We start from the raw sequence: 18984 nt of genomic DNA on the forward strand, positions 1-18984 counted from the left end.
TCCGGGCCTCGGCGGGGCGGGCCGATACCCGGCTTCTGCGCTCGGTCTTTGGGTGGGCTCCGGAGGCGTTCAGGCTGCAGGGGCCGCGGTCGGCACGGCCGCCTCCCCTCCGCGGCGCTCCGGCGCCCCCTTCGGGACTTGTTGGTAATTACTCTTCGCGGCTTAGTGGGCGGTGGTGGGGCCACACTTCCTCGTGGCCGCAGGGACAGGGAGGGATCATCTAATCACGACTACTAGACGCACGGGAGCTGGGGGCGGGGGGGGGGGACGGGACCTGCATACGTTACCCGGGCTTGACCCTAATCAACCGGACTCAAGATGCAGCTTTTTTTTTTTTTTTTTAAAGATTTTATTTATTTATTCAGAGACAAGAGAGGCAGAGGCACAGGCGGAGGGAGGAGGAGCAGGCTCCACGCAGGGAGCCCGACGCGGGACTCGATCCCAGGTCTCCAGGATCACACCCCGGGCTGAAGACGCACGCTCCACCGTTGAGCCACCAGGGCGACCTAAGATGCAGCTGTTTAATGAGACAATGGCCAGGTCCCAGGCTGCCTTCCTGCCTGAGTGAGCACCACGATGTCTAGCTTGGCATTGGCTCTAGGAAGCCCGGGTGCAAAAGAATGGGCTCACAAGGGGGCATTGCCTCCTTTTTCCCTACTTACAGTTTCTCAAAACAAGGGTCAGGTGGGAAGCAAAGGCAGTAGTGGCACGATATTAATTTTGTAGTTGTAAGTTTCTGTAGTAAAAAGTGAGGTCTTCAATCTCAAGGGCTAATCTTGGTGGCGCTCGGTCTCTCCCTCTCGCAGAACTCTAAAGTGTGGCTCCGTGTCTCAGCGATGGGACCGTTCGTTGCTTGTCACACTCTTGATTCTTAGCCAGTGACAAAGACTCAACTGGAAGGGAAAATGATACACATTTTAACCCACACAGCGTAAGAGCTAATTAAAAAGAATACATTAACCACAACACGGGGTGCTTTTAAGCATATTAAGGACTGTTTGAATGCAGTAACAATTTCACATTGCCCTTATAGCAGCCCTGGCTATATAGCGCTGTAGGCTTTCTAGAGCTGTTGAAGAACAACATGGATGGCTTCCTGCAACCAAAACAACAAAATTGTTACAATTGTTTTCTCTGTAGTCATCCTACAGTCCCACGGCACTGATTCATCTGTACAACACATACTGAATGATCTGTGTGCCAAGCTTAGTGCTTGGTAACAGGTTACAGGATGACATTATGGAACTCATGTGCTAGTGGAGGATCTAGACCACAAAGAAAAGTTGGATGGCTGTAGTATGTGCTGTAAAGGAAATAAACAGGGTGATGTCATAGAGACTAAGTGGGGGAGGCCCTTCTGAAGAAGTGATAGTTTGTGCTGAAACCTGAAGGTAGCAAGGAGCCAAGTGAGAAGAGCTATCAAGAGAACACTGTGCCCATTCAAATCATTGATGTTCTCACTCCTGATCTATGCTCTGCTTGCTTCATTATTTTTCTCGTTTCCTGTTTTTTGTTTTTTTTTTTATGTCAAGAAGCTAGTCTTTTCTAGAAATCAGAAGTTAATTAGAACATTTCTGCTATATTGGTCTAATCTTTAAGTCCCTTTAGATGTATGGTTTTGTGCTTTCTCAATAAACAGCACTAGTAAACCACTTCGGATGAGCTATTTTAGTTTCACATACTTGTGTAGTCTAACTTCATTTTCAGATCTTCAAAAGAAATGAAAGTAATTAATGAAACAATTCAGGTGAAATTTGGTGTTTGCTGAAGCACTCAATTCTTAGCTTGAAACAATATTGCCTATCTCTCTCTGTCTCTAAAGATCTAATTCTCAGGGCACTTGGGTGGTTCAGTTAGGTGACGTTGGCTCAGGAAATGATCCCAGGGTTCTGGGATTGAGCCCCATGTCCGGCTCCCTGCTGCTTCTCCTTCCCCTCCGTGCTCTCTGTTGCTGTCTGTCTCTCTCTCTCAAATAAATCTTTAAAAAAAATAAAGATCTAATTCTCTTTTGGTAGTTCTGTTGAAAAATACTTGGAGAGACCAAATAGCAAATGACCAAACGCACACAATTCTGCGTATTTAAAAAGGAAAAAAAAAAAAAAAAACACCTTGAGGTTTAACAGTGAATGCTTCACAAGATAAAACAGCAACAACTATAATTTTATATTTTCTCATGAATCTGAAATAAGAATTTTAAAATTCTAAAATAGTTCTTTATTAAGAATGCACATTATAAATATGTATTTTAAGGTTTACAAGATAGGTACCCTCCAAAGTTAAGTGTCATTTTTCATACAATCATTGCACAGAAGTAATATATATAATTTCTTGGCTTACTAGTAATTTTATACTAGTCACTTGAAATATCCTTAAGGTTTATAATTCCATTTTTCACTTTTTAGAATTTGATAGAAGATAGTCAATATCCTGAAGGATTTCAGAGGTTTTTTTCAATGCCACTGATACTCTATTTTCATTAACTTCTTCCAGCAAGGTCTCTGAAGATTTTGGTTCACAATGGTCAGATGACTGTTCATTTTTTTTGTTAGAAATCTGGTTTAGGATACCACTATTTTCCAATAACACTAAGTTGCTTAGTTAAGGAGTTTTTCTCCAAATTTTTCATTATATAGGTACATTTAATTTCAGAAAGCCTGGTCTTCATATTAAAATATTTCTGTTAGGACCATCTCTTGGATTTATAATAGATTTAGTACTTCCTAGACACACAACGTATCAAGACCGAATCTTAGAACAGAAAATCTGAATAGACCAATCACTAAGAAGGAGATTGCATCAGTAATCCAAAATCTCCCAACAAACAAGAGCCTAGGACCAGTTGGTTTCACTAGTGAATTCCACCAAACATTTAAAAAGAATTCTCAAAGTCTTCTAAAAAACAGAAGAGGAGAAAATATGTCCAAACTCATTTTATAAGTCCAGGATTACCCTGAAGACAAAAACCTGACAAAAACACTACAAGAAAAAAATTACAGCAGTACCTGGCTGGCTCAGTTGGAGGAGTGTATATTCTTGATCCCGGGGTCATGGATTCAAGCCCCATGTTGGGTGTAGAGATTACTTTAAAAAATATATATTTTTTTAAAGAAAGAAAAAATGACAGGCCAATATCTCTGATGAATATATATGCAAAAATCTTCAACAAACTATTAGCATATGGAATGCAACAATACTTTAAAATGATTGTATGCCATGATCAAATGAGATTTATTCCAGGAATGCAAGGATGGTTTAACATGAAATTCAGTCAATGTGATACATCACATTAACAAAATGGATAAAAATTATCTGATCATCTCAGTAGATGTAGAAAAATTCTCATAACGGGGTATACAGGGAATTTACTTCATGATAATAAAGGCCATGTATGACTGACTAGCCCACAGCTAACATCATACTTTGTAGATGCCATTAAATTATATATAGAAGATCCTAACAGCTTCCCCCAAAATTGTTAGAACTAATAAATTCAGGGGGGTTTGGATAGCTCAGTCAGTTAAGCGTCCAACTCTTGATCTTAGCTCAGGTCATGATCTCAGGGTTGTAAGACAGCCCTGTGATGGGCTCCAAGCTAGGTATGGAGCTTGCTTAAGATCCTCTCTCTTCCTCTGCCCCTCCCCCTCCTCTCTCTAAAACAAAATTAAAAAAGAATAAATTTAGTAAAGTTTCAGGATATAAAATCAATATACAAAAATCAATTATATTTCTATACACTATAAACTATCAGAAATTAAGAGAACAATCCCACTTACATCAAAAAGAATAAAATGTCTAGGAATACATTTAAGGAGATGAAACATTCATGATGGAAACTGAAGAAGACACAAACGAAGATATTTTGTACTCATGAATTGGAAGAATTAATATTGTTAAAATATCCATGCCACCCAAAGCAACCTACAAACTCAATGCAGTCTCTATCCAATTCCAGTAGCATTTTACAAAGAAATAGAACAAGCAATCCTTTTTTTGGGAAAGATTTTATTTGAGAGAGAGCATGAGTAGGGATAGAAGCAGAGGGAGAGGGACAAGTAGACTCCCTGATGAGCAGGGAGCCCAATGGAGGGTTTAATCCCAGGACCCAAAGATCATGACCTGAGCTGATGGTAGATGCTTAACTGACTGAGCCACCCAGGTGTCCTTAGAAAAACAATCCTAAAATTTGTATGGAACCACTAAAGAACCGAAACAGCCAGAACAATCTTAAGAAAAACAAAGCTGGAGGCATCATGCTTCCTGATATCAAACTATCTTACAAAGTTACAATAATCAAAATAGTATGGCATGGGCATAAAAACAGACACATAGATCAATGGAACAGAATAGAAAGCCTAGAAATAAACCCATGCAGGGCACCTGGGTGGCTCAGTCAGTTGAGCATCTGATTCTTGATTTTAGCTTGGGTCATGATCTCTGGGTCATGAGATTGAGCCCGGCATCGGCCTCTGTGCTCAACATGGAGTCTGCTTATCCCTCTCCCTCTGCTCCTCCCCATTCCCATGTGTGTGCACTCTGTCTCTCAATAAATAAAAAATCTCAAAAAGAAAAAAAAAAAGAAAGGAACCCATACAATGCATACATGGCCAATCAATTTCCAACAAAGGAGCCAAGAATATACAATGGGAAAAGATGGTCTCTTCAATAAATGGTGTTGGGAAAATGGACACCTCTCTTATACCATACACAAAAATCAACTCAAAATGAATTGAAGACTTGAGCATAAGACCTAAAACCATAAAACACCTAGAAGAAAACGGGGTAAACTCCATCAGTCTTGGCAGTGATTGTTTAGATCTGATACCTGAAGCAAAGGCAACAAAAGCAAATGGAACTACATCAAACTAAAAAGCTTCTGCATAACAAAGGACACAAACAACAAAATGGAAAGACAACTTATGGAATCAGAATATATTAGAAATCATATATCTGGTAAGAGGTTAATATCCAAAATACATAAAGAGCTCATACAACTAGATAGCAAAACAAAAATCTGATTAGAAATGGGCAGAGGAACGAAATAGACATTTTTCCAAAGACCTACAAACGGACACCAGGTATACAGAAGGGTGCTCAATAATTACTAATCATTAGGGAAATGCAAATCAAAACCACAATGAGGTATTCCCTCATACCTATTAGAATGGCTATCATCCAAAAGACAATAGTTAATAAGTGTTGATGAGGATGTGGAGAAAAGAAAACCCTTGTGTACTTTAATATAAATGTAAACTGGTGTAGCCACTGTGGTAAACAGTATGGAAGCTCCACAAAAATTTAAAGAAGAACTACCGTACCATCCAGCAATCCCAATTCTGGATATATAATCAAAGGAAACCACATCAGGATCTCAAAGGAATCTGCACTCCCATGTTCACTGCAGCATTATTCACAACAGCCAAGACATGGAAACAACTAAAATGTCCATTAATAACTGAATGGATAAAAAAGATATGGTACAAATATACAATGGAATACTATTCAGTAATGAGAAATAAGGAAATCCTGCCATTTACAACAACACAGCTGGATCCTGAGGGCATTACGATAAATGAAATATGCCAGACAGAGAAAGACAAATACTGCACACTACCACTTATGTGTGGAATGGAACTTTTTTAAAAAAGTCAAACTGACAAACAGTGTAAATATGATGGTTTCCAGGGGTTGGGAGGTGGATAAAATAGAGACTGGTAAAAGGATATAAACTTTAAGCTCTAAAATGTATAAAGTCTGAGGATCTAATATATAACATGGTGACTACAGTAGATAACATTGTATCGTACAGTTGAGGTTTGCTGGGAGGATGGAACTCAGATGTTCTTACCAAAAAAAAGAGCAGGGAGGAAGGGATGGATATGTGAGGTGACGTAGGTGTTAATTAACAAGACAGAGCAATCCTTTCACAATATATATGTGTGTCAAGTCACCATGATGTACACTTTAAATAGCTTACAATTTTGTTAATATCTTTATTTTATTTTTTTAAAAAAGATTTTATTTATTTATTCATGAGAGACACACAGAGAGAGAAAGGCAGAGACACAGGCAAACGGAGAAGCAGGCCCCAGGCAGGGAGCCCAACGTGGGACTCGATCGCAGGTCCCCAGGATCACGCCCTGGGCCAAAGGCGGCGCTAAACTGCTAAGCCACCCGGGCTGCCCAATATCTTTAAATACCTTACAATTTTTGTCAACTATACCTCAATAAAGCTGAAATTAAAAATGAAAAATTTAATAATAAATATCCTAAAAAAAGAAATAAAAAGTCAGACCTAGGTCTAATTTAGAATATAGTTATTAAAGAGAAACTGTCTCCATAGGAGACCTTATCCCTAGTTCACTGTCCTTTGCCCTATTTAAACCCACTCAAAAGTATAAATATTGACATGATGTACCTTCTATAGATAAGATATATCTTAAATTACAATCTTAAATTTTATTCAGTAAAGCTCCATAATATTTAAGTATGGATTAATATAAGGTACAGAGTCATGCATTAAGCCTAGAATGAAAAGGGAATAATTATGCAGGACAATACATTAATTTTAAAGGATACAGTTAAACTTCTTTATCTTTTCAAGTTCAGAGGCCACAGACCTGTGTAAAAAGAAAAAGAAAGTTCATGATAGCTGTCTGATTGTTTTATAACCAAAATATTTCAAGTAAGTGTGCTTGATATTTTTTCATAAAGTTTAGAATTTTTTTTACATTTTTAAAATTTAAATTCAATTCAATTGCCAACATATAACACCCAGTGCTCATCCCATCAAGTGCCCTCCTTAGTGCCCCTCATCCAGTTACCCCATCCCCCCACTCACCTCCCCTTCCGTAACCCTTTGTTTGCTTTCCAGAGTTAGGAGTCTCTCATGGTTTGTCTCCCTAAAGTTTAGAATTTAGAAAGAAGAGCCCAGAAGTTAAGAAATCTCTTTAGAGGGGTGCCTGGCTGGCTCAGTCAGGGGAGCATGTGACTCTTGATCTCGGGGTTGTAAGTTAACCTGAGATTACTTAAAAATAAAATCTTAAAAAAAAGAACTTTCTTTATGTTAGCAACACATCAACTTGACTCAACTGATACTTCTTACTGAGCACTTTTAATGAATAAGATACATGAATAAAAGTTTCTACCTCAAGGACTTTTGAATCAAGTACTGATGTTTGAAGGTAATGGGCATTTTTTTTTTTAATTTTTTTTTTTTTTTTTTTTTTTACGATAGTCATACAGAGAGAGAGAGAGAGGCAGAGACACAGGCAGAGGGAGAAGCAGGCTCCATGCACCGGGAGCCTGACGTGGGATTCGATCCCGGGTCTCCAGGATCGCGCCCTGGGCCAAAGGCAGGCGCCAAACCGCTGTGCCACCCAGGGATCCCATGGGCATTTTTTTTTAATAAGCATTTTTCTCTATTTGTTTGAAGCACGGTAAAAAAAAAAATTGGTACACTTTGGAAATTTGGTGGCATAAGGTACACTGCCATAACTTGAGGGACATTATACAGCTGAAAAAAATTCCCCTGTGTGAAACACTTTATTACCTAATTTTACCTGCCCAAACAGACCACTCGCAAATATTAGGTCAATAAACTGCTAGCATTCATAAAAAGGTAGCTTTCTTCCTAAAATGCAAGAATTTAAAAGACTGGTATCTAAACAAAGACAAGACAAAAACAAACTGCAATGAAAACCTAGATATCACATCTAAACTAAGGGTTTTCTGTTTGGGTGGTCATACTCCTCTCCCTCCCACTCCTCTAGGACCCTGTCCAGGACCCGCCTGCTACAACTTTTTTTTAAAATTTTTTTATTTTATATATTTATTTGCCAGAGAGAGAGAGAGAGAGAGAGGGGTCAAGCAAGGGGAGCGGCAGAGAGGGAGAAGCAGGGAGCCCAATGTGGCACTCGATCCCAGGACCCTGGGATCATGACCTGAGCTGAAGGCAGATGCTTAAATGACTAAGCCACCCAGATGTCCCTGCTATAATTTTTTAATACTAACCTGGCACACCCTCTGCTTTCCTCCTTAACATTTAGTTAAGACTTTAAAAACCTACTAAAATCCTATCACTTTTATGAAAGGAGTGCTCTCTCCTTCCTTGAATTCCTATAGCATTATGTTAATTAATCATATGCTTATCTGTAATATCTTCTCTTGAACTCTTTAATTTTCTGATCTTCATACCTAGATTGTCTTTTTCAAGAGAAAGGATATTTTACTTTTTCTTCTGTACTTTGCACATATAATAAGACCTCATTTATATTGAACTCTTAGGCAACAGTTTTAGAGAGCCAAGTTTTTACACAATTGAATTAGATGTCAAAACATAGTATTTCCTTCCTTCCTTCCTTCCTTCCTTCCTTCCTTCCTTCCTTCCTTCCTTCCTTCCTTCCTTCCTTCCTTCCTTCCTTCCTATAGAGAGGGAGAGGGCCAAGGGCAGAGAGAGAGAAAGAATCTTAAGCAGGCTCCATGCTTAGCATGGAGTCCCATGTGGGGCTTGATCTCACAGCTTTCAGGTTATAACCTGAGCCAAAATCAAGAGTCGGACGCTTAAGTGACTGAGCCACCCAGGTACCCCAAACATAATAAGTATTTTCTGTTAAATTTACTTAACTTATCTATTGTTTTCGTAAACACTGTATACTAAACATTCTCTTCTCCTTGATTGGAAGGGTTAACATTATGAACATTAGCTCTTACCATGTTCCACAGAAACAGACATTGGAGCAATTGGTATGGGGTAGAGGGCTAAATGTGTACAATTCCAGCAGAATCTCTTACATGTGTTCCCTCTTTTTCCTCATCAAGCTAGAATGAAATATGAGCAGTGGCACACAGCTAGAAAATAGTGTAACTCAACTAGCTCTCTGCAAAATTAATGAGGACTTTAATATCTAAAGTATCTCTCTATTCCAGTGACTAAAGAAGTCTTCATAGTTCACAAAGCGGTACAGAACTTGTCTGCTTTACTACAGTGAAACACATGCACCCCCTTGTCAACTTGCACTCTTTCCTTGTACGCTAGCCTATGGATGGAGAATGAAAGAGATCTTTCAACATTTTAGTCCAAAGCCTGCTGATTCTTCATACTTTTCTGGTCATAAGCAAACAATACAAACTACCTTTAATGTTGTTGCTCAAATGATGAACCAACTTCTTGTGAACTATCTACTGTACTATTTTTTTTACTAGCATCCCTATTAAAAAGTTGAATCAGTAAGTTAATAATAGAAGGTGAGGGGGATCCCTGGGTGGCTCAGCGGTTTGGCGCCTGCCTTTGGCCCAGGGCGCGATCCTGGAGTCCCGGGATGGAGTCCCACGTGGGGCTCCCTGCATGGAGCCGGCTTTTCCCTCTGCCTGTGTCTCTGCCTCTCTCTCTCTCGCTCTCTCTCTCTCTCTCATGAATAAATATAAATAAATCTTTTAAAAAAATAATAGAAGGTGAACTGGAAAAAAATACTGAAATAAATTCAGGTAGCTGTTCACTGTGCAATCACTTCTCTTCCTTCAACACACCTTCTTTGACAAGAAAACAAATCACAGTGGATATCTTAGGCTTTGCAAGGGAAATGGAGCTATTGTCAGGGACTGGCTTTCTCTCCCTACTTTTCCTCAATTGCTTTGTCTCTGCCACTCCTTGTTGTCCACCACCACCCCACCACCCCCACCCCACCCCCAGCTGCTATCGCCAATATGCATCTCTCTCACACCCTCACATTGTAGTGACAGTTACCCTCTTCAAAGCCTTCATATGAAAAGGCTAGCATCTTACAAGCCTTGCCAGCTGAGCGATGATGGAGTGACCAATCTTATAGTTATGTACAATTGCCCTTTTATCCCAACTACCTTTTTTGCGAGCTACTTGGGCAACTTTTCTGCTCCCAAACAGGCGGTAGCTGAAGAATGGAGGATCTGGAAAGCTGAATTCCTTAGGACACCTAAGATATTCAAATAACATCTACTGATTTGATTTGTACCTCTTTCTCTCACTAATTTAGGAAAAGGTGGTAAGAATCCAAATTAATGTCTATATTTTTTTCACCATGCTATGCTAAGATACCTTACAAACCAGCTTAAAGCTTCCTACATTATTCCTGGCATTCCACTTTTCCCATATAGGTTTCCTCCACTATCCAAAAGTAGAGCATTCCTATGAAAAATTTCATAAACTGAAATGGCATAAAGCTAAAAAACAACTACCATTAATTTTTATGGAAATTTTTTTGATCATTCCCACACCCTAAAAATAACTTCTCTTAAGCTTTTTCTGTCACCTGAGGATACATCTTGCTAATGGACACACAAAATAAATTGAGATAAAGTACAGAGGTTTACAGACACGTTCAAAACTATGGTGGCTTAAAGCTAAGATGCTGAGTGTAGTTTCCAGGCAAGGAGGTCGGAAGGCCCACTCTGCCTCATTGGGGTGCAAGCTGCCTCTTTAAGAGCTCATTGCAAAACAAAAGCTGAATGCTATTTTCACTTTTTGCCTTTTCTCTTAAAAGTGAAAATCCTTTTTGGATTTCTTTTGGTTGGCAAAAACAGGTATATACTCCCATCCAAGTACTAACCAGGCCTGACCCTGCTTAGCTTCTGAGATCAAAGAAGATCAGGCATGTTGAGGGTGGTATGGCTGTAGAAAAATGGGTACATACTAATGTAGATCTTTCGTAAAAGCGAAGTCATGTAATGTAAACTTTCAAAAAGTGGGGGATACCTGCATATTCAGATTCTGCTCAGTGATCCTATAACGTTCCTGATGACTCTCCTTTCTGCTATTTTTTCTACTTAGGAACTTGTAATTCCATCAAGTCTGAGCTCCTTTACTGATCACAAGATCCATTCCTATCGAAACTCACACTACAGCCTAACAGATAGCATCTGCTCCACAAAACTATTTTCTCACTTTCTCCACAAGACAAAATATACTTTTTACCTCTGTCCTTACTCCTTCCATAACATGTTTTAATTTTTCTCAATATTCCTTTGAGGCCCAGTTTCAGTCCCCTGCATTCTAAAAGGCACACAGGAAGGACCAAAATACTTTATTCGTTGATTTGTCAGTTAATTTGGGAGAGGTAATTACTATGATAGAAATGATTTCAAAATCAACTTTTTCTGAAAGTTTATTATGTTAGTCAACATTTTATTTCTTTTAATATTACTAAAATTAAAAAAAAAATCTCCTTTAAGTTTTTCCGTAAAGTTTTCAGGGTGAATTTATCACATTAAAAGAGTTACCCATTTTGATATAAAGTTTTCAGTGCAGTTTTTGACCTTCAGATAAAATAAAATGATGAAATGTAATAAATTAGATATTTGATTAAAGGTAAATTATTTTCAACCTTAAGCTATCAGAAAAAGTCTTAGAGTTTACCATTTGACATTTTAAATTTTTGTGTCTCTTCTACACAGATGAAGTTTGCAAGAAATATAAATACCAATTTTCTTCAAGAACAGAAGATGAAGGATGTGTGGACATCTCTCTCTGACTAGTCTGGGTCAGTCTTCTGCACCATGATATAACTGCTGTCACATATCTAGATTGAAAATATTAAAAGAAATATCTGAAAAATGAACTTGTATATTTAGAAAAGCATTTTTTAAAAAGGAAAAATTATTAAGGCAACTTGGGGAAAAAGGATAAAGAAATTCCCAAGTGAGGCATTTATTGGGCAATTTTTTGAATCTTTTTTAAAAGGGAATGGAAAAGGCAAATTTTTCTCATTATTTATCAAGAATAGAATGTTCATGGCCATGATAATAAAGATGAGATTTCAGAATCGAACAAAATATTTGGATTTCATTCAAAATTCAAATTCAAATATCTAGTCTTTTAGTTTTACAAAGTTAAATGAGTTTAATTATGTTGTATAATGAAAATATCTTTACACATTAAGACTAAGTGAGCATTTACTTTCTAAAATTAAAAAAAAACACAAAAAACCCACCAAAAATTAAAAAATAAAATTAAACCAAAACACACTAATTCTCCCCTACACATATACATAAATGTGTAATTATATATAACTCATTCAATATACAAAACAAGTATCAAGTTCAATAAAATGAATGATCTGAAGTGATGGGCTAAAACAAATAGTAATGTTCGCCAAAGAACGTATTTTTTTTAAAAATTATTTTTTTTTTAGAGAGAGAGAGCGCACATGTCTATGTGTGTGCGTGCGTGCAGAGGGAGGGGTTGAGAGAGAGGGACAGAATCTCAGGTAGATTCAGGCTTATTCCCATAACCTTGAAATCACGACCTGAGCGAAAATCAAGTGTCTGACACTTCACTGAACCACCCAAGGCCCCACGACGCTGTATTTTAGATGCAAATTATTCAAACTAGCAATGAATGTTGAAGCATTTAGACCAAAATGCAATAAATTCTAAAAGAAAAATAAATTCATGAAGTAAAAAAGCAATTCTTCTGTGAACATTCTCAAGTAAAAATCACTAATATGTTGAGAACATTGCAAGTTGACTGATTATAACAAATTACATTAATCAAAAACAGAAAAGGCATATTCATAAAAGCTGATTTCAAGAATCTTCTCCATTTTAAGCATCAGTGAATTAATTTTATTCCATTTTACAGAAGTATACATAAGTTTGGCGGCAATTTTTGCAAACTTTATTTCAAACTGGTTAAGGAATTAGTTAATTAAGAAACATAGCTGTCCACATTCGAACTTCCACAGCAAGCCAGTTATACTGAAAACATTTATTTTGACTAACCACTTGAATACAAATGGAAATGATTAAAGCTAACTTGATTTATTTAGTTATGCTAGATGCCAATATTACTGTAAATTCTGAAACCTATTGAAATGATATCATGTACATTATCTACCTGGAAAACCTAAAAATATATATAACATTTATTATTATTTTTTATATGTAACATTTAAATAATGTTTGGGGCAACCCACTTGGATACCTGCCCTCTTTGGGGAGCTTTGTACTATCACTCAATAAATTTTGTTTTACTAACATTCAAAAAAGAAAAAAAAATTATACACTTCCCCTCTAAAAGTTACTTAACTATTATGAAAATAATTTTTTAAAAATATTTTATTTATTCATGAGAGAAAAAGACAGAGAGGCAGAGACATAGGCAGAGGGAGAAGTGGGCTCTCTGCGGGGAGCCTGAAGCAGGACTTGATCCCAGGACCCCGGATCATGACCTGAGCCAAAAGCAGATGTTCAACCACTAAGCCACCCAGGTGCCCCTGAAAATAATTTCTAAAAAAAATTTTTTTTTTTTAATTTTTATTTTATTTATGATAGTCACACAGAGAAAGAGAGAGGCAGAGACACAGGCAGAGGGAGAAGCAGGCTCCATGCACTGGGAGCCCGATGTGGGATTCGATCCTGGGTCTCCAGGATCGCGCCCTGGGCCAAAGGCAGGCGCCAAACCGCTGCGCCACCCAGGGATCCCCCCCTGAAAATAATTTTTAAAACTGCTTTTCAGTACCTTTCATATGGTCCAGGGTGTTCAATCTGAATTAACTGATCTTGTCCATCAGGAAAAGTTAATTTACACCAACCTAAATTGAGGCCTTGATTGACCTTAAGAAGCAAGGAGGAAAGGTAAGTTTTATCATTATGAAACTGAAACAAAACATAAAACACAACAAAAGCCTCTTCTATATTATCAGTTTAAAAAATAAGTAGGTGAATCATTAAAACTTTATTTTGACTAATTTAAAAGTTATCTTTTACAGGAATTATGGGCATTATTGAACCACCACTCTATCAGTCTTTCTCTATATAGCTATCTTTATAAAAATGATTTTTTTTGTCATCCTTTCTGATTTTTGATAGGAAATCCAATGAGATTAATAAAGCTTCTTGACAGATTTTATATTTCAAAAAATAAATTGAGATAGTGTGGTATTTTATTTTCTTTGTTCTATTTCCACAGATAAAAAACAATAAGAAATAAATTTCAGTCTGAAATATAATCACCTGTCTCTTTTCAATCAAAGAGCTGAAATTCCAATTTAAGGTTAGAGTGATGCCATCTAGAAAGAGAGTGTGTACTTTGTCATCAGAGTATGCAAGAAATCTTCCCACGCTGGGTATGACCGATTCTCTCAAAAGCACAGGCAATATATTGCTATCATTTATCCCAGGCACCTAAAACCAAGTTAATAAAAATAGCAGGAAAGAGAGTTATCCATTATTGACTTAAATGATCAATAAACTCTGAGGCAACTTTATTCAGAAGTTGAATATTGTAGAATCCTTACATGTTTTAGTTTTTCCAGAAGTAGATACCCATATTAGTCTATTATGAGCAGATTAAGTTCTAATATATTTGGAAAGTTACTGTTCTTTTTGGAAAGTTACTGTTTTCCATAGAACATAGAAAAACATTAGGAACTACAGCAACATATAGGTTTCTAACTAAATTAGTACAGATATAGAAATGAAAGTCTGAAAATTACTTCCTCTAAGTCAATGTTAAAGAATTTACTTTTACAGTTATGGAAATAGAATACTATAATATCATAGTTTAAAATAACTACATTTCCACTTCAAATCCAATCAATTCCTCCGCCCTGCCCCCTCCGCTAAGAAAAAAGAAACAAAAACAAATTATAGACAAAGTATAACATAAAAGCTGGATTTTGCAGTGTTTATCTAGTAAGTGGATATTTTTCTGAATAAACCACTATTAATGTTACAGATAATTTTTCACATGACTTCGATGAAAGTAATTTGAACCTGGAGGTATGTATGCAAACAATAAAATAATTTTTAAAATCTTGCTTTAAAATAATTTTAAGGGGCCCCTGGCTGGCTCAGTCAGTGGTGCATGTGACTCTTGATCTCAGAGTTGTGAGTTCAAGCCCAAAGTTGGGTACAGAGTTTACTTAAAAATAGAAATCTTGAAAATAATAATAATTTTAAGATACCATCTTCCAGCAGCATATACGATAGTTATGGCTTAAGGAAAGCCTTGTCTTGGCACAGTGTTGAAGAATTCTGTGAACATGAAAAACAGTACTTAAACAGTTGCATATAATGGCATTTTCCTATTCTAGCAATGCATTCTCACTGCTATACACCATGTTGGGCAAGTAACTCATTTCCACTAAAATATGTTCAGAATACCTTTCTGTCTTTCTTAAATCCTTTATCCCCTGGAAGGGGGTTGCTTTCCTTTATGTTAATTTCACATAGTTAAGGTTATTCCTCTAATTTTTTAGCAATGAAATGACTCAAAATGGAGAGAATTTTCAGTTGCTCTTTTGTAAGAGGTGATGGACTCACAGCACCTGAAAGGTTCTATATGGTTTAAGAGTGCTGGGGAAGGTTAATCAACTGTCTGTGGGAAATCAAATTAACAATTCTGCTCCTTCAAACCTACTTTGGAAGTTGCTTAGACATAAGTTTGTAAAAATAAATAATTTAATCCAACAATACACTTTCATGGTTCTGACTGCTAACAGATTACTTAGGAGAATTTAAAAACCATATGAGCCAAAGTACCAAACTACACTTCGTTTCCTATATACTCTCAGAATCTCTATTATTCTGAAGATAATAAAGGATGAAAATTTTAAATGTATCATCAAATCCTCAGTTTGATTCCAAGGCACAATAATGATGCACTAACCCAGAGAAAAGGCACTAATTTCCTACCAGTGTTTGCTTGCCATACATGGATGTTTCGCCATATTTAGCTTTAAACTTCAAAGCCAGAAGTACTCTCATAAGGATGTGATTACCTTATTTTATAAATGAAGAGACAAGAAAAATTGATAGATTTTACCCAAAACAGATATTTCCACTGTACTTATTCTTACCCTAACCACCAGAAAATGTATCAGGATTCTCAGACACGCGAATGTGAAGTCAGCGTGTCAAGAACTTGAATTGAGTCAGCGAATGTGAAGAACTTACCCGGTTGCCTGTTTAATTAGGGAATACACAGAGAACAGACTTCCTGGTCTATCAGGAGGAAGGTTATTTACTGAATAAGTTTTCTCTTCTCTCTGAAAATTAATTTAGAATGAAATATCTCAATAATAAATCTTGGCCATTATTACTTAACTATTTTTGATTTTATATTTACATTGTGACAAGGCAAACAGTTATTTTAACTTAAAAGCCCATAAAAGGTATATTTTTAAAGGTATTTTATGCTTTTCCTTTTTCCCAATTTTTTTTTTAAGTCTAGCTTTCCTCCTGGATAGTTATAAAACTTGCATGCTAATACCCTATAACTTACTGCCCACTTTAAATTTTGGCTATACTTAATATGGCAACCAAATTAATTTTCCTACACATTAGCAGAAAACTTATCATATAAGCCGCCTTTCCCCTTTAGACCAAAAAAAAAGCTATTTTAATTGAACAAATATATAATTTTATTATATTTATTAACGGAAGAACTATTGCTATAGTTTGTGGAAGACAACATTATTTATAAGCTCAGCTTCTTGAATTAAAAAAAAATTGTCATCCCTTCTGAATTCCCTCTTTCTCAGACTCTTTAATACTTGTGTTTCCCCGAACTTTGTCTTCAGCCTTATTTTTTGATTTCCTGATTTCTTCCCTGGTAATGCTAGCAGGGTTCAAAGTTGTGTTCATAATAAATATAATATCAATAGCTAACGTGTATTGAACAGATACTATATGCTGGGTGCAATGCTGTGTAATTTACATGGTTTATTTTATTTACTCCTCAAAACAATTCTTTTTTTTTAATCTTTTTTTTTTTTAAGATTTTATTTATTTATTCATGAGAGACACAGAGAGAGAGGCAGAGACACAGGCAGAAGTAGGCTCCCTGCGGGGAGCTTGATGTGGGACTCCATCCCAGGGCCCTGGGATTACGACCTGAGCCAAGGCAGATGCTCAACCACTGAGCCACTTAGATGCTCTCCTCAAAACAACTTTGAGATAAGAACTATAAATGCCTATTTTTTTTAGGATGAGGAAACCGAAGCTTGAGGGCTAAGAAGTAGCACAAATCTAATTTGAACCACAAGAGAATACAGCCCATATGTACTTTACTGTCAATCAGAGAAGATGGGCTTTGAAGTTAAGACAACGCGGATTCAAATCACAGGTGTGCCTCTTACTAACTTAATGATGGGCAGGTTTATGCAACCTTTTGGGTTTTTTTTTAAAGATTTATTTATTTATTTTAGAAAGAGAGAGTATGCGAGCACGCAGCAGGGACTGGCAGGGGTGGGCAGTGGGGGAAGGAGAGGAGGAAAGAATCTGAGGCAGACTCTGCAGTAAGCAAGAGCCCCAGGCCAGCTCAATCTCACAACCAGGAGAGGAGACCACGGCCCCAGCCCAAACCAATTTTAACAAGAAGCCAGACATGCAAAGAGTTGAGCAAGTAGTAATGATCCCTCAACTCTATACTCCTCCAACCTCTATCCTTCTTTTGTATAATTCCTTCTTTAAAATTATAGGTCTAGGAACACCTGCCTGGCTCAGTCGCCAGAGCATCTAACTCTTGGCCTTGGGGTTGTGAGTCTGAGCCCCATGTTGGGTGTAGAGATTACTTACTAATAAAATAAAATATAATTATAGATCCTAGCTCAGCCATGTTATCCTTCAGAAGACTTTCCCACCAAACTGGGTCAGGTGCCCCTCCTTATGTGGTTCCAAAGCACCAAGTTCTACAGAAGCACGCACATCTTGAGTCCTTGTCAATCTTTCCTATTTAAAATTTTAAGTATATAAGTAGCAATACATCACTACATTTTTTTTGGGGGGAAAAAAAGGTTAAAAAAACAAGGTTAAAATCCTTCCCTACTTTTCCTCCTCCATAAAATCCCACACTCCTCCCCAGAAGTAACCACTTCAGTTCAATTTTTTATTTTGTTTTTTTCTTATAGATTTATTTATTTATTTATTAGAGAGAGAGAATGAGTGGGAGAGGCAGAAGGAGAGGGAGAATCTTAAGCAGACTCCCCGCTGAGAGTGGTGCCCAACCCCTGGCTCAATCTCACAACCCTGAGATCATGGCCTGAACCAATATCAAGAGTCAGACACTTAAGCTGATTGAGCCCCTTAAGTTCGGTTTTTATTTGCCCAGATATTCCCCTGTGCATTTGTATGTTTATTATATACAGTAATATATCTGGGTTTGGGGTTTGTTTTTGTTCTTTACACAAAGGATACCACTGTACGTGTTCTTCTGCAACTTTCCTTTTTCATGGTGTTTGAAGATCTTTTAATCTATGTATCAATATCTTCCTCATTCCTTTAAACTGCTGCACAATGTCCCTATAATCTGACAACACATCTCATTTCACCATTTCTCTACTGATGAGCATTTAGATGGCCTCCAGTTTTTTGCTACTACAAACAATGCCACAATCCACACCCTTGGACATATTTCTTTGTATATATGTGCTAACATTCTGCTAGGATAGATACCTAGAGGCAGAAGTTCTAGCCAATTTAACTTGATATTATCAAATTGTCCTTCATGAACGCTGAATCAATTTATACTCCAGCCAGCACTGTAAAGGCATCCTTTCCACCACACCCTTGCCCATGGCAGACACTATCGACCTTTCAATAACTTAATGAATGAAAAATGTTATTTTAATCAATTTCTTTGATGCAAGCAGTAAGGTTAGACATGTTTCCAAATATTAGGAGTTATTTATATTTATATAATATAAATATTATATATTTATAAATACATAAATATATTTATATTTTCTATGGCTTGACCACTGTTATTTTTTACTCATTTTTCTATGAGAGGTTTTTGGGTGGGTTTTTTGTTTTTGTTTTTTTGTTTTTTTTTTGTCTTTCTATTCTAATTTATAGTGTAGAATATTTTCTTGCAGGCTTTTGCTTGTCTTTTTGGCTTTATCTAATTTAAGAGAAGTTAAATATTTAAAATTTAACATGTTTGAAAACTTACAATAAGAAAGTTTGGTTTCAAAATTTAAAAAAAAAAAAAAAAAAAAGGATCCCTGGGTG

General features: G+C 36.8%; 1 protein-coding gene and 1 long non-coding RNA gene across 4 annotated transcripts in view; one reads left to right on the plus strand and one right to left on the minus strand.

Moving 5' to 3' along the window:
- Positions 1-10: 10 nt before the first annotated feature.
- Positions 11-1653, plus strand: LOC129509641 (uncharacterized). The gene is made up of 2 exons (XR_008664380.1): positions 11-144; positions 366-1653. It is a non-coding gene; the product is annotated as an uncharacterized LOC129509641 (long non-coding RNA).
- CUNH5orf34 (chromosome unknown C5orf34 homolog) overlaps positions 817-18984 on the minus strand; it is a 34796-nt gene continuing 16628 nt past the window's right edge. For 2 of the 3 annotated variants that reach the window (XM_055325428.1, XM_055325427.1), the window contains exons 7-14: positions 15928-16019; positions 14937-15006; positions 13984-14154; positions 13490-13584; positions 11451-11549; positions 6577-6617; positions 2338-2585; positions 817-893 (exon numbers count right to left, since the gene is read on the minus strand). In XM_055325428.1, coding sequence (XP_055181403.1) covers positions 2392-2585; positions 6577-6617; positions 11451-11549; positions 13490-13584; positions 13984-14154; positions 14937-15006; positions 15928-16019 — 762 coding nt within the window. In that variant the 3' untranslated portion in view covers positions 817-893; positions 2338-2391. The remainder of the gene's footprint in view (positions 894-2337; positions 2586-6576; positions 6618-11450; positions 11550-13489; positions 13585-13983; positions 14155-14936; positions 15007-15927; positions 16020-18984) is intronic. The other variant, XM_055325430.1, reaches the window with a different exon arrangement.

Source organism: Nyctereutes procyonoides, unplaced genomic scaffold, assembly GCF_905146905.1.
Source record: "Nyctereutes procyonoides isolate TBG_1078 unplaced genomic scaffold, NYPRO_anot_genome, whole genome shotgun sequence".
Taxonomy (NCBI): domain Eukaryota; kingdom Metazoa; phylum Chordata; class Mammalia; order Carnivora; family Canidae; genus Nyctereutes; species Nyctereutes procyonoides.